This window comes from Buteo buteo, chromosome 1 (assembly GCF_964188355.1).
Source record: "Buteo buteo chromosome 1, bButBut1.hap1.1, whole genome shotgun sequence".
Lineage (NCBI taxonomy): Eukaryota > Metazoa > Chordata > Aves > Accipitriformes > Accipitridae > Buteo > Buteo buteo.
Genome location: NC_134171.1, coordinates 10757866 through 10784426, shown reverse-complemented (window position 1 = coordinate 10784426; position 26561 = coordinate 10757866). Strand labels below are relative to the sequence as shown.

At 43.3% G+C, this 26561-nt stretch overlaps 1 protein-coding gene across 4 annotated transcripts in view; it reads right to left on the bottom strand.

Annotated features, from left to right (window-relative positions):
- HGFAC (HGF activator) overlaps positions 1-18048 on the bottom strand; it is a 51975-nt gene extending 33927 nt beyond the window's left edge. For 2 of the 4 annotated variants that reach the window (XM_075040719.1, XM_075040738.1), the window contains exons 1-4: positions 9565-9712; positions 7962-8016; positions 6015-6111; positions 414-487 (exon numbers count right to left, since the gene is read on the bottom strand). In XM_075040719.1, coding sequence (XP_074896820.1) covers positions 414-487; positions 6015-6111; positions 7962-8016; positions 9565-9630 — 292 coding nt within the window. In that variant the 5' untranslated portion in view covers positions 9631-9712. Of the gene's footprint in view, positions 1-413; positions 488-6014; positions 6112-7961; positions 8017-9564; positions 9713-17900 lie in introns of those variants that run through there. The other 2 variants (XM_075040728.1, XM_075040709.1) reach the window with 2 other exon arrangements.
- Positions 18049-26561: the final 8513 nt, after the last annotated feature.

Genomic DNA, 26561 nt, shown 5'->3' with positions numbered 1-26561 from the left:
TGTACAGGGTGTGAAATATTTCTGTGCCTTCTAAAAAATTAACTGGTGAAACAGACAGAAAATGTAGCTGACTAAATGAAGGGAAAAGTAAAAGGCACATCCAAAACGTGAGGGGGAAGATGAACACCTCTGTGCTTGGGTCCAGCAGGAGTTCAGATTTCCATGCTGGCGTTATGATAATTTCTCTCCATGACCCCAAGTTAGTCAACAGAGAGTGAACTAAAGACTGTGTGATAGTCACAATCTAATGCTATAATTATGCAGAGTCACAGAGAGATCCCAGAAACGGTTAATGTGAAGGCTTGCTCTGTGTACACCAAATAAAAGTAGCACTGAAGGCACCGTCCCTCCTTACTGCAGGTGGCAAAGTAGGAGCCGGGTATCTGGAGCAACTCAGCAACGGCTTGCCTTACCTGAGTGGTCTTCGGGCAACGAAGCGCAGTGTCCCCATCCCCTGTCCCTGTCATAGTTATGTGTTGTTGAACACCTGAAAAGAATGAAAGGTGCAGTTTAGTGCAGCTTTAAACAACCTGGAAGTTTGCACTGAAACTATATGGCCTTCACACTTTGGCAACCTGGCAATTCATAGGTTTTTTTCTAATTAGCATCTGTTTCGTTCGAATTCTCTTAAGACCAGAGGAAAAATACATTTTCTTTTGTTAAAGATGTTCTGCCCCATTTCTCTCGAACAAAATACAGATTAAGAATGAGATGTGGAAGCAGGACCTGAGATCCCCAGAATCTCCAGAAAAACCCAACCTTCTTTCTATTTCTAAGATTAGAAAATGAAAGACAGAAATAAAAACCAAAACCAAAGCACATAAATTATGTCTTCTTTATTCATTACAAAACAAGCAAAACAGGACCAACCCATTTCTTTTGCCTGTCAGTTACTTTAATAATCTGTGGAGTCAGGAGACTGTCCACAGAGGGACTTTTTCCTGGCTTTCAGTGGCAAACGTTTTGCACTCAGTTCCTTTAAAGTGTTTCTATTTTTTAACTTGCCAGACAAAAATGAGGAAATAACTGACACAGGGTGATTTCCAAATGCACGGATAAAACCTCTCCTTTTTGCAGAGCAGCGGGCTGAATCCCGCGCGCCATGCCGCCTGTGAGAATCCTACAGAGACAAAGTTTGACAACTCTTTTATCCATGCGCTTTCCTTGCCCTCATCAGTCTGTTATCTCCAAGGCTCATAGCACTCCAAGGAGCATTAAGCTGCTATTTTCCATTTGCAGAGGTAGACTTGTAAGCTTCCCTGAGGCCACACAGGGAGTGTGTGAGTGAACCTTGGAGGTCCATGTTGTGTCCCAATGCGCCATCCACCAAAATAGCCTCCTTAACCAGTTCTAATGCAGCATAATAAATATCAGCTGCCACTACACAGAAAAATGAGTGGCTACATGGCATTGGAAGAAATAGGAGTTTGCTTTATTTAACATGCCTGAGAACCTATTTTCATTATGTGTGGTTTTATCATACCTTGAACAGTTGTGTTATCAAATATTTTTTCACCCTAGGACATCACAAGCTAGATTGAAATTTTATTGTAGAGCATGTCTACCATTTTAACTGCCCTACTTTGCTTCTTAATTAGGTGCCATGTGGTTTTTAAAATGCTTTAATTCCTATGGAGCATCTGAATAGGCCACACATATTAAGTTTGGTGACCTCAATTATATAAGGTGCACAAAAAGAAAGGTGCTTGGTAGCCTAGTGCAGATTAACTTGACACCTTCTTAAAGAGGCTGTTTTCTCACAGGCATTAAGGCCCGTGTGACTCTGCTGGGAGTTAATGGAAATTTCTCTGTGCTCCTTTGGTGGGAAATGGATCGTGGTTTTTTTAAAGGATGGTCTATTACGCATGAGGATTAAGGTGAGGAGTAAGTTAAAAGTGGTTCCCAGTGGTGCGCTGCTTGTGTCATTGTTGGCAAAACCATCTCTGACTGAACACTTCATCTGTGCCAGCCGTGACGGGGAAGGAGAATCCAAACTTTTCTGTCTGACTTAATTAGTGATTTAGCAGAGCGACGTTACACTGAGCAGCATGGGAGAGGCAAATGGAAAAGGCCCCATATACATCTAAGGAATTCAAGCAAACTCTGATCATTAGGGGGAAAAAACCAATTTATATGCAAATTAATACTCTCTGGAGTCTGTCCAGTAGCAGCCAAGTTCTAAGCAAATGGAGAATTCAATTTTTCCCCTCTTAAATGTTTTTTGTCATCAGACACCCTGACTGAGGCTTCTTCCACCAGCTTTCCACAACCCACTGGTCCTCCCACCCAATGCTCTTCACAGCCAGTCCTCTCCTTCCCTATCGCCTCTCAGTGCCTACGAAGAGGTTGGTGCTCCCCTGCGATGCCAGGCTGCCTCCTCAGTGCCAGGCTTCTTGCACATTCACATAATCCTTTCATATTTTCCACCACATATCTCTCACTGTTTGGGAGAAGCTCAGAGCATTCTCAAAGCTACTTGACTAGTCTCTCTCTTTTTCTTTTTAAAATCTCTTCTTGGCTGGGGGGCTTATCAAAAACGTGATGACATTTTGGTCTCATAGGATCTTACCTCCAGCAGCCACACCAATCAAATGGGCTTATTATTTCTTTGTGTTACTTGTAAATGGGACCACTCTCTAAATTTATGAGACAACAAATGTCTTTACATCAGCCTGTCACATAAAATTGTTAATAAAAAAGTGAAAACTTAAAGACACAGATACTGAATTAATTACACCAGAAAAGTCCACTGCTAGGCATTGATTTAAACAACATTTTAAACCCATGCATGGTAAACAACACAGGAATGGATGGACAAAATGGTGTATCAGAGGTGAGGCCTAACTGGTAGGCAGGTTAAATGGAAAGGGGGCTATTTTACCCATCAGGAGCATCGGGAGCCTTAATAATAGGACATTTTGGAGAGCAAGCAAAGCCTCGGGCCAGACCCAGACTGGTGGAAGGAACAAGCTCTGCCATCACACTTGGTGCTGTCACCGTGTTCAAAGCCCAGAGGTTCCCTCAGGCCTTTTTAGGTGTTGTACTGACCACAGAAGATGGCCAGACTTTGCCTGATAACACCAGAGCAAGCATTACTAGCACCAGCAAAAAAACAGAGCCTGATGTTTGGTGTCTCCTGGCTCACACCACATGTCCTTCTCCTTTCCAGGACTGGGATAAACTCTCCATCTTGTAATCCAGCTGGCCAAAAAGCCCTCCTTTGCACTGTTTTCAATCTGTGGCCAAAGTATCAAATCTTCCTGTTTCCACAGAAGATGGTAAGATCATATCATTCCTCTACAGACCTAAGCCCACCCTTGCAACCTGGCACAACGGGAACCCGCGCATCCAGCACTCAACCGCAGGATAAGGTTTCTCCAGGGTACGAGTCAACACCTTCCAATTCACAGCCAAAATGTGAGCCGAAGTCTGCTCCCACTGTTCCCCTTGAGCAGGATCTCAAGGGAACCCATCCCACCATGGGACACAGGGGCAGGGCGCTGGCAGCATCCCTCACAGCCCCAGCTTGGCTGCAATTCAGACCACCGTCCCCATTTGCTCTCATGGGTGTTCACTGCACCCCCATTTTGTCTGTCCCTATGCTGTTTTGTCTTTCTGGAGGTACCAATGAACTTTAGCAACAGTTCCAGCTAATATTTTCTCTTCAACACAAAAAGCAAATTTACATGACGTCTTTAGTACCTCATAAGAGGCCTCTAAATAGGAATTTATCTGTGAAAACAGATTATAATTAAAGGGAAATGCAATACAGGATGCTGTTAAAGGAAGTTTGTTATTTGAATACTGCAATTATTTTGTCTTCTTTCCTGTGTTTTTGATAAATATTTATAAAGACACAACTTGTTTGTTGCTCTCAGAGAAAGTAGGGAGAGGTTTCTGCAGTCAGGACTGATTTATGTTGAAACATTTAACGTTATGAATGGACAAGGTCATGTCTGATGGCCTTCCACATTTAGCCCTTTGAATCAACACAGTAGCTTTCATAAATGAGATATCCAGCTTTGTGTTAAGGTAGACACTGCTGTTAAATGCTTTCTGCAGGAGGACTATCTCTTTATTGAACTTAATATGATGGGCTAGCACACAATATCTGCGTCATACGTAGTAGGAGAGAACGTATAATAAAAATAAAGCCTACTGGAGCAGGCTTTGGCTCACACTATAGAGTCCTGCCTGTAGTCCTGCCTTAAAGTATGGCTTGAGGACTAAGGACATGGACTCATTAAGTGCATAATCCAGCACTCTCCTGGTCTGGTCTCCTTGCATTTGCACCCAGAGAGGCAAGTTGCATCCAGCCTCCCATCATCTCCATCCTTACTAGCAGCCGGCAGGCAGGCAGGAGCAGGAAAGACACCAGCCGTGCCCTCACGTGCTGCCTGCCAGGTGCCCTGGGATCAGTTATTCAGCATCAGTCCAGCATGGGCCAGTGCCAAGTCACACAAAAATGCACAGAGCAGGTTTCCTGACTGCTATTCAGGGCTCTTTTCCCGGCATCTCTGTGCCTGAAGTCACACGTTAGGTTGCTTTTAGCTTATGAAAGAAGAGTAAACACTGGCCAGAAGGTCAGCCATGGGGTGAAATGGCCTGTCAAAACCAAACAGCTCCAGCTGTCCTCCTCCTCATCTCCCTGCTTGTAAATGGCTTTTTAAAAATTGGAAGCATAAGAGCAAGTTGTCCAAGGTCAGCTCTAAAGTGTGCTCTAACCTTGGATCCCATCCATTCACAGGTTTTTCTGGTTTTTTCCATTTCTGTGGCCTAACTGGCTAAAAACAAATACACAGAGTGTCATGTATTAACAAGATCCATCTTAAGCATTGCATGAAATTAAGTGGGTCCAAAGGTCAAACTCTTTGTGGGTACAGTTCATCAAAGACAGGGTTCAAACTGGAAAATTATTCCAGTTTTCTCCAATATCTCTTAAGATATTCTGTAATTCTTGTTTCCTTGAGGCTTTTCTTATCTGGATTGTATCTATGGATGTCGGGGAAATTCAGAAGTGGCCTCCTAGCCCGAAGCTCTATGTCTATTTGTGTAAGAAGGTTTGTGTTGTGTTGTTTACATTACACCAGCACTTACACTTAAAACAGATGCGCCATTAGAAAGATGGCACAGATTATGAAAAAAATTAGGCAGTCCAGTATAAAAAATGAGAATTCTGTCCTGTATAGGTGAGTAAAATAAACTATAAAATATTATCTCCACCCTGAAAACATGCAAGTATGTGTCTTTCACATAGCTCATCTGCGCATACATTTTCACATTACTGGTACCCAATATATTCCCTGCTTTGTTGCCTTTGATTTCTGTTAATATATGCCCATTAGATAGGTTCATCTGCAAAGATAGTCTTGTTTATTCAGTCCTTGCTGCAGTAGGATTCCCACCTGACTGCCCCTACCCCAAAATGAATAATGAATAACAACTTATGTGTATGTAAAAGAATAATCTTTGCCCAAAATAAGGACAGCTGGTCTTAAACACACTAGTAGAATAAATCATTGCCCAACAAGCAGGAAAAAGGGGAGAGGAGGGGGAAAACCCCTACTTTCCTCAAAATTCAGATGGTCTCTGGTGCAATACAAGTATGGCTCACACAAATCAAAGAATTCCTTAACCGAGTGTCATCTTTTATAGGTGTCTGTATCTCTCCTTTCTCCCTCAGCAGAGGGTTTCTGTCACGTCATTTCACTGGTCCTGCCCTTTCTGTACAAGCTCTTGCCACTCGTGTGAGTTGCGACTCCAATATGAAGGCCAAGGAGGAAACATTTCTGCAGTTCTTGAGCTTTCTGTGGCCCTGGAGACCCCATGCCTGGGCTCTCTACCCTCTGAGCATGTCTTGGCCTGAGGGCCATGACAATAAGCAGGAGAACTGCATGGTTCTCCTCGGGCACGCATCAAGCTCCAGTTAATTATTCTAAAAACCAGATTAAAGCACTAAAAGGATGGCATTTTCATTTGAATGCTGTCTTCATTTATGAGCAATGTGAACTTACCATTTCTTTTGGGAAAACAGATTTGATAAACATGAGTGATAAAGCCTTCCACCGTACCGGAAAGGAAATTTGCATAAATTTCCATCCTCCGTAAACACTGAAATACAAGAATAAAAAACTCATAATGCAGGTGAACACCAACCCACGGGTATATATATTATATGTTATTAAATGAAATTATGAAGATAGATATATTCAAGTTTTTCAGCTGTACTTTGGACTCTGCATTTCTGCAACTTCTAGTGCGTAAGAAGAGGCTTATAATACTACATAATGACCAAAACAACAAAGATAAATGGGCTCTGTGGTAGAATAAAGATCTCAGATCATTTCAGCTCAAAATATATTGCAAATTCTGGTACAGCAAATGCCAATTATATTCATTAATTGCAATTTTCATTTCTAATTATGCAGTATTGTAATAGCATATTAAATTGATTTCTGAAGTAGTATCCTTTCAGGCTCCATATCACATTGTAACATCTGTTTAAAACAATTAAGGCACCAGACAGTACAAACTGAAATAGAAACAGTCAGGAGAAAGAAGGGTTTAAAGTTTTGGGGGAAGACAGATAATTTTGATTATACCACCTTCTCTTCGGGATAAGCAGATTCCTTACAAGTGGGGAGAAATTGATGGGACCAGCATCTAAAAAGGGCAAGTTTTATGTTCACCACGTCAGTGATGGCAGTCTAAGGAAGGGTGGTGGGAGTCTAAGGAAGGCTAGTGGGAGTCTAGCAGAAAAAAATCCTTCAAGACGAGTCTTGAGAATGAGAGACTGAAGATAAAAAAGACAATGAAAAACTGTCAGAGCTTATTTAACCATTAAACTAAAAGCAATCACTTTTGAGAGCCGGGAGCATGAATGGGAAGCCAACCACTGCCGTAGGAGAGAAATGGGGCGTACAGCCGAGCTGGCAGCACAGCGCGATTCCATTTCTCAGTGACGATGTACGACTGCTCCTTGTCCTGAGCTTACCCCTTCCATGACGGCTGGGGCTTCTGCACACCCGTGCGATACCTGTTAACCCTCACGAGCCCAGACTCATCATCTCAAAGAGCTGCTGAGGCCAGTTACTAGCATTATGGAAAAAAATAACCCATCCCTGTGGTCCAAGCCCTTCCTAACCAGCTGGAATTATGGTCTCTCTATCTGTCCCAACTGTCCCCTTCTCTGTCAATGCAAACTAGCTACTGCCAGCCCCTCTGCTATCCCTTTTTCAAGCTTGGTTTTCATTGTCTGAACTAATTAAGCAAATGTTCAGCTATTTACCTTTTCTGATACCTCCTGTTATAAGCAGTTAGGGGAGTTGTGAAAATACATCCATTCAGAAGACATATTGCATCCCAAAGTCCATTAAAGACTGCTCTGAGCTATAAAGGCACCACTAATGGCCCAATTCATGTAATCCTTAACAGCAAAAGCACAGGACAACAGGAGCTTTAAAAATGGAAGTCTGCAATGCCCATGCACAGCCAGGTTGTCTGTGTGTTTAGGTGCCATCAAAACAAATGCAACCCAGCAAACTGCATGAGGCTCAAACCCTTCTCTCGCAGAGAGATCAAGGGCTGTGGCAGAAATTGAACCTATGCATACAAAGAGCTTATACACTTTAAAGTTGCAGGGCAGACGCAGCTCTGATTAAAATAAAGGGAGTAGCACACTTATAGCCCCACTGTGTTATGAGTGAATATAAGCCACGCCAGCTGAGACAAACTAAAATCCCATCAGCACCTTTCCATTAATCCACACCTGAAGGAAAATTATCTGAGATTCCTGAGCTAATCCCAAATTCCCCTCTACACAGAAATTAATATTGGCATACCTATTCCATAATCCTTATTCATGTTGAAACAAAGACAGGCTTACTACCGACTTGCACAGCATGGATACAGACAGGCAGATCATTCTTACTGTCATGAAACCTATTGGATTGACTTTGTACCTTGTGGGCGAGTGAACTCATGTTTTGAGCCTCTTCCTGCCCCAGATTTGTAGTGCTACAAAGAGAAAAAAAGAATGTGGATTGGAGACACAAATTCACTCTGGGAACCATCCTATAGAGACAAATGTGCTTTCCAGTGTGCCCTGAAATTGTGTTTCTCCCAGTGCTTCTGCAAAGATCTCATTATTTGTGTGTGATTTTTGCTGGGGCACAGTCTGGTGAAAGAGGGTGGATAAACACTGGCTCATGAAAGGTCTCTGTTAAACAAGGAAAACCCAGCACAGTACAAAAAAGGCCAAAGCTCTGCTCCATTATAACTTTCTATTGCCAAGGGACACATCCCCTACTTCTCTCGGCAGGAAGCTTATATGCATTCTGGGGCCGGTTCACAGCTACAAATAATATCCCAGAATTTGACTTCTCCTGCCATTTAGCTGTATCCTCCAGGGCATTAGTTAAAAAAGCAACCTCTACTCTATTCGGGTTTGCCAATCAGCAAGCAAAGAGCACTAGGCTGAGCTGATTTTAAGCCACAGGAAATAATAAAAAATGGTAATACACATAAATTGCTGCTGCCACCAAAGGTGCTGACAACTGAACTATAGCGAAATAAAAATATTACAAAAGAAGTCAGAGAAGCAGCACATCATGAACATAGAACTGGATAGAGGACATAACAAGTAAGGGATAAGACAAAGCTGTTGCTGAGATATATAGGATGGGCATGAACAGTTCTGAGGAAGAAACAGTTCTTGCACTCTACACCGACCCTGCCAGCACTGAGCAGTCTCTAACGGCTTCAGCCAGGGCTGACGTTTTCCTAGGCACCAGAAATATTCCTTTCTACTCCCACCTGCAGTATCTAAGGAGATACTTCTGTACTTCACTGGGATAGTTAGGATTATAGCATCATTTAGGTATATTTGAGCTAGTTTTAACCTAGCTATTGAAATAAGGCTAATCATAAAGCCACACAACTGAGCATCCGGGCTATTAGCTGCACTGCTAGTCCATGGTGGATGCCAGGCCATGGTGGTGTTGAAGCAAACTAGCAAAGTCAAACCATCACAGCCACGCTCAGCAGTTCTGCAGGTGCCTTGCAGACATACCCCAAAAAAGACACAAAGCACACGATGAAAACACTGAAGGGCATGGCATGAAAACACGGAGAGGTTAGAAAAGAAGGAGATGGTTACCTAAACTGGCATGTTCAGTTACCAGGTAGCAGTAAGGGCTGGTGGGGTAGCATTGTCCTTCCATGCTATTGCAGGTACCTGCTTATGTCAACACATTTCTGAGATGCATTTTCAAAGTGTTTCCATATTTGTGGCCCTTCCTCCCCTCCCATTCTTCCTCCCTAGCAAGGCATGGATGTAAGAAATTCTTTAAACGCAGATACATATAGGACCAGCTATCCTACAGGCCCCCCACTTAGTCATCACTGCTGTGAGCCTTCATCTAGCAAATCCCTTTTGGTTTTCATTTGAAGCACTCTTCCTTTCGGTCTGGTTGGCAGCTTCACTCATCCAACCCCAAGGCAACATCGTCCTGCCAGCCAGCACGTAGGTGATCCGCCACTCCAAAACAGAAGAATCAGACTTACCATCCTTGCACAGTCACTGCTCAGAGTCAGAGCCAAGACAACAGTGAAAGGAGCGCAGACTTTCATCTTCGGTCTCCTCTCACGAAGGTTTTGCCTGGCAGAGGGAAACTTCCAGGGCTGGGCTGAAGCAGGAGGGTGAATCAGCAATGAGCTTTCACAAGGCACTGCGATTTACTTGACTTTAGGGTATTTTAGTTTTCTAAGTAAGCAGAACTGTTATCGTTGTTAATCATTAATGTCTTTGTGGATACATGGGAATGCCATGTAGTGAGATATTCTCCCTAAAGCACAGGGAGCGAAGAGTTTACAAAGTGCCTGACCCTCGGAGATGATCGCCGGTGTACTCAGCAAGCATTGAAGAGCACCTCCAGAGGAGCTGCTCCAATGTTGCTTGTAATCAGAGATGATTTACCATCCAGACATTTCCCATCTCTTTCCCTTCAGGAGCTAATTAAAAGCATGGTATAGCAATAAACAGGAGCTCCAAGCAAGCCCACTCAGGAGATGACATTACATTGCAAAATACGGACCAGATCAATGCCGATATCAGACACAAGAATTACTCATTAACAGATGGTTACCTGCTCAACCGTGACTTAAAACAGAAGCCTTTCAGCAGCAGACTGGGAAAATTAAAAAGAAAGAAAATAGACATTACTCTGACAAAATGTTTTGTGTACCAAAAAGTTCCCTTCTGCAGCCGCCTGAGCAAAGCCATCTCTGTCTTATAAGTGCTTGGCTGAGATAGCTGCACTGCAGAAGCATTTCTAATAGGGATGCAGAGGATATTGCTAAAACTGAGATTTCACCAGTGGAGTCTGCTTCAGCCCCACCTTGCCCCACAACCAAAAAGCACAGGTTTGGCTGGTGCAACTGTGTCTATGCTTGAGGCTTTTGCCAGCCATGTCCTGTCAATCAAGGACCACACCTCTTCACACCCAAAATCCCCAGAGCCACAACAACAGAAAGAATACCATAGCCCTTGCTTAAATTGTGCTCTACCCTTTGAAGTTTCACCAGCACAGCTAAGGAAGGGATGTGATTTTTTTTTTTTTTTTTTTTTTTTTTTAACCCAACAAGACCATAGCAGTAGGGCCCAGAGGTGCAGTGGAGCTACCCCAGCGCAATTTTGCCATCATGGTTTATAATGTTAGAGTGGATTTCCACTGGCTGTGCTATCACACTGCTGTGTCTCTTGTCACAGTAATAGCTGCTGTTAGTTTAAATATGCATATATAGGTTTATGGACAAAACTTTCCTACTGTCAGCAAGGCTTGGAACAGCAGGAACCAGACGAATTTGGAACTTTCTCCTCAAAATCCAGCAAAGAGCAAACAAGCAGAAAAAAATTCTTTGCCTCTATGCATTGTTTGTTGCCTGAAGATTTGAAGTAAATAAAGCTTCAGGAGATACTTGTGGAATAGATCTGTCTTATTTTCACTCATTTGAAACATGGAAAAAGGATGTACAGACAGTCTGATCTGCCTCGGGACACCTGGCAAAGCTGGAACATAGATTTCTACTTTTTACCCTCATTTTTGACTTGGGCCATCAAACTAGTAATGCCTATACAATGGCTTATAGACATCTGCTTACCATCCAGGCTACTGAAATTGTGCAAAGGAAGCAAAAAAAAAAAAAAGCCATTAGCTGTTATTTCTTTCAGAGTTCCCAAAAGCTCTGCAGAAAGTGAGGGGCAGGGGAGCAAGGACTGGACAGTGAGGAGAGAAGAAAGATACTTTTTTAAAGCTGCAGCAGTACCCTCTTCCACCCATTTCCAGAATAAAAAACATCCACTTTAAGGACCAGAAACATTGTATTTCTGTGGTGACCAAAGCAGGATGTAGGAAAGTATTTCCCATAGCTAAAAGTAAGAAAGAAGAAAAGCAAGAATGCATTCTGTGTCCGTGCATCTGCTCCTGGTTGCCTGTAGTTCATAGGCACTGAACTACAAGGAAGAGTTGCAAGACTTTCTGGGAAGTCACAACTTTAAGCTTTTAGCTCAAATTGATTCATCAACATAAGAAAAAGGAAGAAGCACCAACACCAGGAGCCACTTCAACTGATAGGACGGTGCTAGCACAAAGCAAAAGCAAAAGACATCAAAGGCAGGAATTGCAACAGCTGCCAGAGAAGCACCACCATATAATGGGAATTACCCCTCAGTAAGGTCTGAATAATGACCAAACAGTGATTTCAGGGTTCAGACAGATATGAATCATTAAAAAACCCTAACTACTCCATGTACGCTGCCTGCATTGGTTCAGCAGAGGTGTCTGAACAGGTTTTATGGCCACAGAGAAAAGGCAGTATTTGAGGTGTGTTTTTTTGTAAATTATATTAAATGATCAGTGACTCTTCCAGATATTTATAGCCAGAAGAATGTCTGCCTGCCTTCATCAGGCTTTTCGTAGAATCAGTATGCCACATTTTTTTTGAGAGACATTGTTTTTCATTGGCAAGAAACCACTCAGAAAACTGAAGATTCAGTTTTGATACTGAATTCTTATAAACTTCACAGGGCTTTGAGCACTTGGGAGTTCATAAGGGTGAAGAATAAGGTCTGGGCTGCAGATATTTTTGTGTCATTATGTGAAGCTTTTGGCCATGAGCAGCACAAGAAGTGTGCACGGAGGGACAGCTGGGGAAAGAGAGCCGAGATGTGTGAATCCCCTAGACTGGTCCAGCTGTATGCCATTCCAGATCGAGCTGCCCAGCAGCACGGTCCTGGGTGAGCTGGGAATGGCCCCAAAGGCAGAGAGGCACCGAGCAGGGAGGCCATCCCTTACCCTAACACATGTTCACGCCTGACTCCACAGCCTCTCCATCAAGAAGGCAGAGGCACAGAACTTCCAACATGAAGATAATAAAAATGGGGAAAAGATAAACAGCACAGAGCTTGGGGAGTTTCAGCAAGCGCAACGTTCTTTATCTACTCATGTACACCAGTGCCACAATCGCTGGTGCTCGGAGGGTTTACGGGAATCACACTTGACCTCAGGAATGGACTAACCAGAGACAAGGCAGAACCGGTGCACACAGCCAGACACCTCCTCAGCGCGCAGAGCATCCAACGGTCCGCGCCCACAGCAGCCTTCTGCCTCTGCTGAATGCCAAAGAGCCGCTCTTACGTTCAGAGATCACCGGATTACACGTCGTTAAGGCCTCTGGGGTTGCCTACCACGAGAGAAATTTCTTCTGCTGTAAGGAGGAGACGCTGTTTGGTTTGTATCGCCGCAGCTGAGAACACACCAGTCTGCGAGACCTGGGGCACAGTGCCAAAACCATCACCCCGTCGATCAGGCTGATGGCCCACAGAGCTGCTCTCCTTGACCTTCTCAAACCAATTAATCTGTGACTTATTATTTCCAGCATACTGAAGGAAACTCTCCATAAAGGGAGAAAACAGTCAGATGTGTATGTACACGATAACAGCAACAAGAAAAACAATGAAGATACAGAAACAATCCATATGGCATTCAAGATAAAGTCCCTAGCATTAGAACTTAGACTTCATTTAGCACCCATTTCAAATGATGCTCTGTAAAACATTAAAAATAAATATAAATATTAAAAATGTGTGTGTGTATATATATATATATGTAAAAAAGCGAGGAAATCTGGAAACAGGACCTACAGGAAAGACTTAGCTTTGGGATGACAGAATATTTGGCAGCTCTAAAGCCTGGAGTATGTATTGCAGTTCACCCCACCAGTGAAACTGCAGCTAGGGTCTGGTTCTTGTTTTCTAAGAAAATTCCATTTTCATTTTAAAGAAAGCCACGTTCTGATTCTTAACTTTGCTGTATATAATATTGAAAATTTCCTGTGGAGCACACATAATCCAAATGCATTTAGAGCCAGATTCTGCTACTGCTGAAGTCAATGAAAGGTTTCAGAATAAGACTAGGATGTCTTTAACATGTTTGCAGGCTGTAATCCTTCTGTATCAAAGGCTAAAATCCCTCAGTTTCAGCATTTTTCCCTTAATATTGACATCATCATGGGAAAATAAAAAGGCAAATAAACACACAATAAATGAGCAGAAAGAGACAGAAATCCTTGCTGCAGGGGGTATGGCACATACTGATCATGCTGCCTCATACATCTGCCTTCTCCTCACTTTCCACATTGCAATGCTTTTTATTTTGTTAAATTTAACAATAATTAATAAAAGCCCAGACTGAGCTCAGGCTCTGAACTACTTAGTAATAATGAAACAATATTAACAACCATCCTAAGTCATTAAATATCAACAAAAAATAAATTAACTGACTCAGCCACCAATATGAAATAATAAAATTGCTTTTTTTTTTCATCAATTAGTTCATAGACATAAGTGGAAAAGACAAGTTTAATCTCACACACACACACACACACATCCATGTACATTCCTATGTACCAGCTACCAAGCAGACTGGAGGAGGGTTGTCCCATGGCTGCAAGTTCATGTGTTCTCCATTTTTACATTATTTCCTGACCACTGTAAATGTTTCTGAGAAATCTACCACTCAGCTACTGCAAAACTGAAGAAAAACTATAATTTTTTTTCTAATAGCTAACTGCTTCCCCTACGTATTTTTGTAAACTTCTATGCTTTTTCACGGTCATAAGGTCTTCTTCTTCCAAAGCCAGGTTCTTCTTCCCTTGTGAAGGTAACACATGGCAGCCAACTAATGGGGCAGTGTTTCCTCCTGACATCTGATTTCCAGGCTTTAGTTGACGTAATTGTTAGGAAGCCCAAACCCAGCTTCCTGGATAAGGAGACAGCTGGAGGCTACGGCATTATCAGCACAAGGAACTAGTGCTAGATCTAAAGTCTTTGCAAGTGTGCCGTGTCCGAGACGTTTATACAACCTGAGGGGTGCACCTGAATTGGAAGTAATTAATTAGAAGTATTTCCAGCATGAAGAATACAACTTTTGATTTATCTTTCAGGAAGGGGTAGGATGCAAGCAATCACGTGTGGCAATTCTGCTCCTGGTGTATCAGCAAGTGACTCAGTGCTGACGTGAGACTGACGTACAAACCCTCCTGACTTTTTTTTTTCCTCTGGGGGACCTGCAAACCATGCTGCAAGCATTGTTGTCAATGTCAGACGGGATTCCCTTCATCTCTGTTGCTTGAGGTCATTCCCATCATCTGGACCCAGGAGCCATCACCAAAACTCAGCTGTCCCCGTTATTTAACGAATATCCTAATCACCAGAACTGAGGCTCATACTCATGGGCTCCAAGTCTAGGGACTTTTTAAGGATTTTAAAATGAGGCAGTGCAGCAGCACTGGGACCACACAAGGAACCCTTTCCTTTCCTTCCACCTACTGCTCAGGGCTGCCCGGACACAGGAGGGCACAGGATTTCACTTGTTTGCTCATTTTAGCATGAAAAAAGAAAAGCTTTGGCTCAAATCAAACTGAAAAGTTGAGTTATTCAGATGGGCCTTAAACAGTGTAGCATCCAGCTTTTCACATAGCCACACTGCAACCACAAACACCTCTGGGTGTCAACCCCTCCTCTGCCTGAGAGCTTCAGGACTCCCAGGGAAAAAAATCAGCATGGTTTTGGCTTTCAGAGAGGATTGGAGTGCCAGTGCATCCTCTCCTGCACCAGACTTTGCTGTTAATATTTGCCGTCCCCAAGCTGTGCATAACCTCTGCCGCACCATAACAGAGCAAACAAATCCTTTTACAAACTATCCTCCCCTCTCCTAGAGGCAGCGAGGCTGGTAAAAGCACAGCTGCAAAAGGCTGATTGCTGGACAGCTGGGATCCAGCAGACATGGATTTGGCGCTGCTGTGCTTAGCAGATAATCCTGGGACAGAAAGATATGCCTTCACCCAAATGTTTACTCCTCCTCACTCCTCTCACCTCCCACGCTCCTCCAGCACCTCCAGCAGCTCTCCTGGCTTCCCTTACCCGTGAGCTCACAGCTCTGGGGTTTTCTGCACCGATTTCCTTTCTCTTCTCTCCAGGGACTGAAACTGTTCTCAGATCTATCATGTTATTTTTTTCATCTCACTCCCTCATCCCCCTCATCCCCCCATGACACATTGGCTGCCGATGTCCCATCCTGGCCCACGACCTTGCCAGCAGCCTCCACTGCCTCACCAGCACACAGCAGCAGAATAAACGTCTTCCTTCCATGCAGGAGAACGTCTCATTGCATTATTGTGTGTTCCTTCCACCTCTGCCTTCTGCAGGGCTTGGGGCCCTCCTTCAGCAGCTCTGCAGACCTTCACACTAGCGTCACAGCTCCCCATGGAGACGGATCTGCCCCTGGACTCCTGGATTTTCTCCCTATGGCTCCTCCACTTGGCCTTGGCATGTTTGCATTAAACATCGCTCTTCACCAAACCCCCACATCCTGGTGCTTACCTGCCGCTTCTACCCTCTTATCTCACCGCTGGCCCTCAGACGTGGCCTCTTTGGTCTTCCTCTCCACGAGCATTTTCCCTTCCTACACCACCGGGTCCACACTCAAAGCTATACCTACCTTCAGCTAAAAGTATCAGACCTTGTGAGTCCGTCCCCGGTCAGAGGGTTGTTGTATTCCTCTCCCACCCCCAGCCCAGAGCTTGGCAGCCTGTCCTCATCGCCTGCGCCCTGCAGGAGCGGGCACAGGACCCTCGACAGCACAGCACCCCGAAGGCGCAGCCTTTCGAACAGGCTCTGCGGCAGCAGCAGCAAACACCCGGAGCGTCCCCTCCTCTGGTTTCAGCACTCCTAGGAAGGCTGTCCCCATTTTTTTGTACTTTCCCTGCGGCTGTAGCCCCGTTTCATCCATTCCCGCACCGTTCCTGCTTACGTTTACTTTCCCAAAGAGGCATGTAACATACTGATCAGGCTGCAACTCTGCGAGCACAACCTCCCGTATACTTTTTCTCATTGGCATGGGTGGCTTTGCCTTGGCAGGATGCGGTATCAGACAATATCTTGACTGTGATTTTTCTCTTTTCAGTTGACCACCTTTGTGTGCACTGATTTTGCAATAAATAGCTTCATGTTTCTTCTCTGTAAAATCACATTTTTAGCCAGACTCAGCCACTGCAGTTACAGGTATATATTTAAAAAGCCTTTACCTGCAGCTGTGCCTACAAATGTTTCTTTCATGCATGCAGAAATCTTTAGTTCTGATCTGAAAAATCAAATCATAGAAAAGTAGCAATGGAAGAGCTGAGCTTGAGCTGCAGAAACAATACCAAACTGTGATTTTTATACCCCTGATCACACAAATCTGTGAGTGATTTAAAGCTCTGCTACAAGCCACAATATTTACAGAACCTTCATTTATACACCCCAGACATGGATCTAATTGCAAAAACTAACCAAGATTTCAGAAGTCCATTTCAAGATGATGCTTAGTTCTGTTCATAAACCCAGATGTCATGACATATCTAAAATACTATGCCTGCAACCTGTCTAGGATGTGTTTGTGTGAAGAGACTGTTCCTCCTACTGTATGAATAAGAGTGGAACGTAGGTAACTATTTTTCAAGGACTTTGATATAAACCTTTGCCGATAACCCTGGCTGAAACAGTAGGCCCATATACAGAGGCGTATGATTTTTTTTTAGCCGTGTACTCACTGAAAACTGACAAGAAGAGGTGTAGAAGCACCCACCTTCCACCGATGCCAACCCATTTAGGTAACTTCAGCACAGGCTGATTTGCAATTGTTAAGCACGTACATTTTTAGCTGTGCTCAAATTCCTGCTATTCCACCCACTTTCTTCATTAGCATATTAGACGCCCCCATGGCACACTTTAAAATGGTCTATAAGTCAGGCATGTGTGAGGGAAGGTGGCTCCACTTCTGCAGCTGAAGGCAGCTGAAGTCTTCCCTTTCAAAGTGGGAAGAGCACTAACGGGCAAGAGACAGCCCCACGGGAAGGACGCCAGCCCCACAGCCTGCCTTGACTTCGGGGTTATTTCCTATGGTAGGGTGGAGAGCAGAGTTCACAAATAGTGCTCTAATTATTCTGATTGCAGCCCTAATAATATCCTGTATAGAAACCCGTGTATATATGTATACATATATATTTTCCGTATTTTTTCTTCATATATATATGCATGGAAACTAAATGACTTATTAAAAATATTCACTTTCTGCTTTGCAGGTAACTCATATGCCAAAGGGTTGAAGTGCCAGGTGACACCCACTGATCAGCCTTTTGGCTGTGGTGACCAGGGGAAGCCACACGACGAGGTGCCCTCCGCTAAACCTGCACCCTGCACAGGGAGCGCTCCCGTCGCTCCGAGTCACTGCGGCAGCTGCCCAGGGCCGGCAGGGCTGCTTGGACACGGGATTTTGCAATATCATCATAAGGATACTCACCTCAGATTTGTCAATCTGTACTGTCAATCTGCTAATCCAGCATAGCGTTTGCCCAGGCTTTCCCTGGGGTTTTTGCATCACAAACCTGGTGGCAAACCGCTAAGGGATTCGCTTCTCCCGTCGGTCTCCCTGCTGCCGAGCTCTTGTTCCTGTGCGGGAGCAGGACCCTTGGACCTCAGTCCCATGCTCGGGGTGTGTTTGGGAGAGCTGGTAATCTAACAGGTAGGCAGAGAGATAACCTTGCACCCTGGAGGGAGGGACACGGATGTCCCTTACCAGCGCTCCCCTCCCGCTGCATACAAAAGCCCCACTACTGACGGCCTCCCCTTCTCTATTACCTCCCCCTGCTCCTGCCTAGACGTGATCTCATCCTGTTGGAGACTGCTGCACAGTTTTTTCACCAAATCAATAGGGATTCTGTCCCTGACAAATCCTAAAGGCCCTTTTTCCTGCACTCCCAAAAGTAAGGAAGGCAGAGGTGTCCCAGGAAGAACCTGAGGGTCGTCCCGGTGAGCAGCCCTCTCCCCACGGCACAAATCCTGACTTCTGAAGTGATTTGTGTACCACTCACTACCTCAAGAATAGGCTTAGGCTAAAAATTTGACAGATTTGGCCCATATACCCCCCCTATTTCCTTCTGTCTCTTTTTTTCCCCTCATTTCCCTGTACCTCCAGTGCCACTCCTCGTAATTGCTGCAGAAATGTAATTGCTGCTCTGTGTAATTGCTGCAGAAACAATCTGAGCTGTCATTGACTTAGATTGTTCACACATCAGGAGAAACTGGCAGATCAGAGTCACCTCACCTATCTTCAGGGACCTCCTGCATATGTATTTACATCTGAGGTAGGTATCAAGGCTCACAGTATAAGCAATGGAGACCTAGAAAATACAGAAGAGTGAAATTTAAGGTACGAGTCACCAGTATATTTCAGCTCAAGAATGAAACAAATCATTCTTTATATCCACGGACAGTATTAAACAAATAATTCTTTACATCTATAGACAGAATTAACTATATCTCTAGCAAATATATAAAGCAACACCCGTGTTTCGGATACAAAGGCAGCTTTGGATTAGACACCTAAAGTTAGGCAAGAAGATCCCAACTGGGTTCTCCTAAAAGAGAAATCATGACTTTCTGATCAGCTCTGTTAAGTCTATTTTGAATTAAACTGGACTTTCTTTTGCTCACTCAGGGCCCAATCCTGTTAACTACACAGTTGTCCAGCAAGGAAAATTACATCTTATGGCATCACAGAGTGGGTTCTTTCATGGTATAAGCTGATGTCGTTGCAATGAATGGCAGCAAAATCTCATACCTCTGTATCTGTCCCTTTCCCACAAGCGCAGGCAAGGTGCAGTGGGAGCACCAGCACCCTCTGGGAGACTGAGGTGGTGCAAGACCAACCGATGGAGCGTGTTTAGCCATCCAGCACCTTCCAACAGGGAGATGAACATCTGCCTGTTTGTGCCTTCGCCCTCTTGCCAGGGAGAGGAGTTGCAGCATGTGTCGTTCTGGATTTTCTAATACACACATTTTACTCAACGCTCAAATGAGCAAGGACAAGATCAAAGATATGTGCCCACCATCGCCGATAATCTCCTGGTTGCAAACAAGTTTCAGCTAACTGCTTTGCATACAGAGGGCTGATCTCAGCCAGGCGTTGCTTCATCCTGGCTGTAGTATTGACTCTGGAAATTTTAAAAGCGTGGAAGAGATTGAAGTTATGTAGATATTGCTGGTGTTTGAGTCCATGTTGTTGGTATACTGGCAAATACTGGCAAATAGTTATTGAAAAGGATGCTTGTGCAAGTCTATAAATGAGGGAGAATAGTAATTAAAGGGTAGTTTCCCCTCACCACATGGTTTCATTTTTCCAGGAAAGACTCAAGTCATTAAGAAAGACCCTAGTTACCTCTTGCAGGAATGGGGAGATGCATTAGCTTCATTTTTGTGCCCTGATCTAAGATTATGCCACTCCAAGAGGATTAGCTTGGATCAGATGAACTTCTAGCTGGCCTTTCATTTCTTTATCAGCCTGCTCTGGAACTGAGGTTTGAAGCTGTACAATAACTGTAACAATAACTAACAAAACTGGGGGTGCGGGTCGACAGCCGGCTGAATACGAGCCAGCAGTGTGCCCAGGTGGCCCAGAAGGCCAACGGCATCCTGGCCTGTATCACAAATAATGTGGCCAGCAGGACTAGGGGAGTGATCGTCCCCCTGTAGTCGTCACTGGTGAGGCTGCACCTAGAACATCATGTTCAGTTTTGGGCCCCTCATGACAAGAAAGACATTGAGGTGCTGGAGCGTGTCCAGAGAAGGGCAACGAAGCTGGTGAAGGGCCTGGAGCACAAGTCCTATGAGGAGCGGCTGAGGGAACTGGGGTTGTTTAGTCTGGAGAAAAGGAGGCTGAGGGGAGACCTTATCGCTCTCTACAACTACCTGAAAGGGGGTTGTAGTGAGGTGGGTGCTGGTCTCTTCTATCAAGTGACTAGTGATAGAACGAGAGGAAACAGCCTCAAGTTGCACCATGGGAGGTTTAGGTTGGATATTAAGAAAAATTTCGTCACTGAAAGGGTTGCCAGGCATTGGAACAGGCTGCCCAGGGAAGTGGTGGAGTCACCATCCCTGGAGGTGTTTAAAAAACGCATAGATGTGGCACTTCAGGACATGGTTTAGTGGGCATGGTGGTATTGGGTTGACGGTTGGACTCGATGATCTTAAAGGTCTTTTCCAACCTAAATGATTCTATGATTCTATGAACTAAGTTATATGCTATTTTGAGATTGTGAGTAGGTCTTTGCAGGCAGAGAATGTAAACAAGGTACAGGTTGGCACATCCTGGCAAAGCAGACAACAAGGTATTTAAGACTACACTTCCCAAACCTGGACTTCAGGGCCTTCTCCAGTGAGGTAGGTGAGTGGTCTTTACACTACTCACCTTGACACTTGCTGCAGGCTACGGGCACTTGCAAATGCTCTAGTGGCTTTGCAGCTCCGTGTACCTGTAGGGATGGGATTCAGCATCATCACTGGAAACCAGTACGAGATTATCATGGGGAGCAATACAGTGCTGGCATGGACTTGGAAGGGTTACATTTCATCCCATTCCCATCAGTTGTTATTTTCTACTATTGGTACTCAAACATCTCTATGCCCCCTCGCTCTGGCAAAGAGTGTTCAAAGCACAAACAACGAGGATGGTGAATGACAAGGGAACCATTTAAGGACCATTGTGTCACTGATTCAGGTTAGCGTACACAGACACTGAACCACTGGGGCCCCAGTTTTTTCCATTCTTGCTCTCCGGCAGAGAGAGCATTTGTATATTTTAGCAGTGCCTGCTGCAAGGGCAGAGCAGTTCTGATGCATTTGTCCACTCAGAAACCGCAGAACTAGACAACCCACCAAGACTATGCAGAAGGGAAGCCAGAGGAGAATTACATTGTACCCGGAAAACATTTGGCTACTGCCTTACCTCAGGTTTGCAATCCCTTTGTGTTGCTAGAATAGAGCAAAAGGAACTAATTAAAGGCTAAAAACCTAACTGACTATTATTAAATTCCAGAGGATGAGCTATTTTTAAGGTATATAAATATTTGGCAGAAATTCTTAATGATCATCTTTTAAAGGAATTTCTTCATGTAAGCTAGGTTTAAGAAGATATCTTTGCAAAATCCAATAAAACGCAGGCTAGTTTCACATTGTCTCATACTTCCATTGAAGCTGTGATGTCCAAATGGCAGTAGGTCCCGGAATAACTGAAAAAAAACCTTTTTCACATGTTTTCCCTACATTGAAATTAGATATCAGTGAAACATTATCAGTTCCAGTGGTATAAATTATTTACTAACTACATACACAATTAAGATTTTAAATGAGTTTGACACACTTAAGTTTCTATAAACATTATTGTGTGGTACAGGATTTCGCAATACTTTGGGGAGACAAGGCACGAGTAATAAATCCAATGTGCATTTTCATATTAGAAAGTCATTATATAGATGTTTAAAGACAAAACCACAAATAAAACAAGAATGCCAATCAAATTCTGTACAACATTTTAGACTGTAGAACAGAATGATCACTTGGGATGAAAAAATATAAACAATTTTCTGTCCTTCTCTTCCACACAAACAATTCAGAAAACATGTTGGTTCACGTGCAACATACTGGATTTGCTAACCTTTTGAGTAATGCAGGCAAGATTTGCAGACACCTGATCATCCAGCACTTCTCAGCAGATAAAGGTCTTCTGAAAAAAATCAAGAGTAGCCCAGCTAAAAGTGACAGTTGGTCTACAGCAAGAAAATATGTCAGTAAGGTCAATGAAAGCTTTTCCTGAGTTTTAACTGGCATTGGATTAGGGTTCACAAATCTCCTGGTTGTTCAGTACCCTACGATGCTAAGCTCGGGATGCTGTTCCAAGAGCACAGGCAGAGAGAAGTGCTTGGATGTGCCACTTGTTTTTGCTGCAGGGTAAACACCCACACTACCTGCAGAGCAACACTGTTGTCACACAGGTTTGCTACAATCCCACAAAGCTTGGAAATCTGCCTGCCGATGCGGAAAATACAGTCGTTTCTAAACTCGACACAATGAGCTGCTGTTGAGAGTTAGGAGGAGTGTCTCGGACCTGCAACGGTTTTGCCTTCTCACATCTCTTGATCAGGACCTGCCATTGGGCTGTGGCCTTCGTCCAACTAAGCCTTTGGAAACTTTTCAAGATCTTTGAAAAATTGTGAAAAGATGCCTCGGGGTGTTTGCATCGCAGACGCTACAGCGCACTACCGCACACTCACCTGGTCTCCCAGGTACCAAGTACCTTAGGAGAGACCACCTTAAAGGACAACATTCACTGTTGGTACTGTGTTGGAGGGGTCTGGGACGAGCAGTAGCACCAGCTACTGAGAAACACCTGCTGGCAAGGATTTCAGTATTGTGGCAAAAATCAGGCTACTTCCAAAAAATCAAAATAAGCTCATAAGTCCTGATTATCTCTGCTATAAGAAGATAAGGAGGCTACCAGCTGAGCCATGTTTTTCAATAGTTTTCTGTTGAGAACAGTAAATTCCAGCATTAGAAGAGAAGGAAGAATAAAGCAAGGCACACTACAGGAAAGGCAAGAAAAGAGGCCAAAACTTTCAGGCGAAGTAGTGCACGAAGGAGCCAGCGTCCTTGAAAGACATTAAATAGCCCCCTGAAGACTTTCAGGGGCATGAGAAAGGACATGGTGCAGCCAGGTATTGGCTCCTTCACACACAGCAGTAAATCTCTTGCAAAGTCTATTTGCAAAGCCTGTTTAAGTGCCTTCAAAAAACATCAGTTATTTGTCATGCAGTCCCCCAGAGCTAAATTGCGCAGTGGTTTATTTTGCATGTGTGTTATATGACAAATTTGTTGACAAGGCACACTGGTACAGTAATCCTAAGGGGGAAGTCCCTTTGCAATTTTGTCTGGATATATATTTTCTATTCTTCACAGAGCCTTTAAAACAAAAAAAACAACAAAACTGTGACTGTTGTGGAGCCTATGAGGCTGAAACCACTACCATTTGAAAATCAGATACCATGACAACAAGGGAAATATAACACAACTGGTATATTATATAAGATTTAGAATGCTGCAGGGATTTCTAAGTGTTGGGGTTGGTTTTATTATATCACTAGTTGTTACAGTTTCAGGTTTGAGTACTGAGATAGGTCAGTGGATCTCCCTCTTCCATGTAAGAGGATGGGGAGACCGAATTCCCCCCTTATTTATCATCATGGGATTAAGGACACACAAGAGTAACTCTCTGTACAAGTGGAGTTTCAACAGGGGAAAACTGGGAAAAGTAAAAGAGAAATAAAGTCACAGAAAATCTGATTAGGAACTGGCTGGCAAGATAAAGGATTAAGCTATCAAGCAGCACTTCAGTTGGGCTGCTTTTTTAACTGAAAGTAGATTTCATTAGTAGTGGAAATCACAGTATAATGAAGCAACTTAAAATCATATTATAATGTTGAAGTCATGCAGTAATTAAAACTGGACAACATCCTTAGTAAAATCTTGGAAAACATCAGCCAGAGACAGGCTGTCCGCATTCATTTTTATTAACTCCATGATCTGTGGCAACTGATTCCAGCAGGTTTAGCTTTTATATTCTGCCAGATATTGAATAGAAGAGCTAATATTATTAATTATTTCTAAGTCTAAGGAATGAATTTCCATGAGTCCTAGCTAAGAAGCCATACAATATGCCAATAACTGGCATAACAGTGCAGCGAGGGGAGGAACGGTTTTTCCCATGTCCCGTTGTTTACAGGATTTCCAGGCATTGTGCCAAGATTTGTCCCTATGTTAAAGAAAACTCCATTCTTTCACATCCTTCATTTTCCCGCACACAGCTTGACTCTCCCACGCTGTCAAATTCCCTCTGAATCCTTGGTACAATCAAATCCAGTTTGCTGCACTCAGAATTTAAAAACAGGGGGTTTGTTTGCTTTTATTCTGAGCGTAGCAGCTCGTGGAAAGAAAATAGGAGAAGGTGAAGAACCAGCTCTTTGATTTGAACCTGGCTTCCACTAGCTTCATCTGATGGCCCCTAATTCTTGTATTAGAAAAGAGTGTGATAGTCAATCCCTATCCACCCTTTCCATGGCACTCAAGGTTTTCCAGACTTTATTATAACTCTCCCCAGCTGTCTCTTTTTCCAGCTGAAGAATTCTGTATTGCTCACTGCAAGTCACTTAAGTGCACTTGCACAATGTAAGATAAGCAACCTTGCTTCATCTAAAATGCTCATCAGAAATTAATAAAGACTGTAATGATTGTATTTGAATTTCAAGTTTTTACCTGTATGATGTTCAGATTTTATCTTCCAAGACACACAAAAAGTGCAAAGCATATCACAGGTCAAAAAGCCCTCTCTTGAGTTTGACTGGTGTAATGCTGGTCTTGATTAGAACAAACCTATTAATTTACCAGAAGACAGGAAAAAATTGTGGCCATTTATCTGTGCAAAGAAATATCCTTTCATGGGCAATTATTAGCAAAATACTACCAAAAAAACCCAAACCATGAGAAAAACACTTTAAGAATACATAGATATTTAAATATTTTCACACATTTGGGCTATGATTGTTTTGTTATGTTGTGTTCCACACAGCTGATACGTAGTACAATACAAACCAACATATCCTATGGATCAGTATAGAAGCTTTCCCCCTTTATCCTCAGGACAGGTAAAGTCAGACTGCGTGCAGTATGCTATGGTTGTATTTTAACAGCACAGTCCGTTACAGCATGGTACCCAGTTACATCAGTCTCCAAGCCTGCTCACTCACTCCTAGTTCCACCTGCTGTGTTTCCCCAAGCCTCTAGTATGGTTACACCACTGTGATTTTTGCATGACTCTTGAATTAGTTTTAATCTTGAAAGTTTTTAAAAGAACAACCATTTTCATAGCAGATATCCTCATTCAGTCACACACTGAGTTGAGCCTTATGTTAACAGGGGTTTTCCTCAATATCAAGAACAAAATCACTTATCAGTAGAAAAGAATTAAAGTATTAAAGCTAATGGGTGTTGTGTCCATTTATATCACTGGAGTGTTTGATGTATAACGCTTGAGCTTTAGGAATCTTACTTTACTGTTATAAAATCCTCTGTACCTCTTTCTCATCTTAGAGATTTGAGTTTAAGAAACTCAAGTGAGTGACTGAACTCCAGTATTCCTGGCTATTCAGAAAATTCATGATTCTTGGTATGCTTTAGGAGCAAAGAAAGAGAAGTTATTCATTAACTACTGTGATGTTTTAGACTTACTGCCTGTGCGGATCTGCAGTCTAAGAGCTATGCAACATGACTTGTTAAGTCTCACAATAATTTCAAAGCAGTGAACCACCAGAAGGTCTCAATATATACACTCAATATTGTTTCACATTGATGAGCAGAGGTCCAACGCTCTCATTTCTTCGTGTACCCTTTTGCATGTCCAGACTCATAACCTCTTCTGAAGAAATGGGAAAGGAGGAAAAGGAGCGGGTGGCAAAAGCAACATGTTCAGTAGTCTTAAGTATCTTTTCCTTCTCAAAACTCCACTTAAGGCTAGAAGATTCACTGAAACTAGAATTAACAACAAGAAGAATGAGGGGCATTTAACCACCTATCGAAAGAGCAGTAACAAAATCCGCCTTTCCCCAAAGCTAAAAGACACCAAGAGCAGTGATGAGGAGGCACCCAGACGACCCTCCCACCACTAAGTAATTAGTATATACATTACTGGTATGGAAACATCGCCTGTGTTGGCTACGAGAGCAGCTAGTATACCCAGCACAGGAAATTCACAGGGTTTTTTTGCTTCTTACTGCTTGTATAACAACAGTCTTATTGCATATATCCATCCAGGCAATGCATTAGACAAGACTGAATTCCATCTGAACCTCTTCCTAAATGTCATGAGACAGACAGGAAGATATTAAGAAAATAATCTTAATCTTTTTATACCAGTAACTGATTCTACTTCCACTTCAAAAGTCTACCGACACACAGGGAATCCTGCAGACAAGGAAAAAAACATTAGAAGATTAAAGTGAAATTATCTTAAATAAAAAGTTTGGATAGAGGAATTTAAAGTGAGTTTGTCTTTAATAAAGACAAGAAGGGTAGGGGT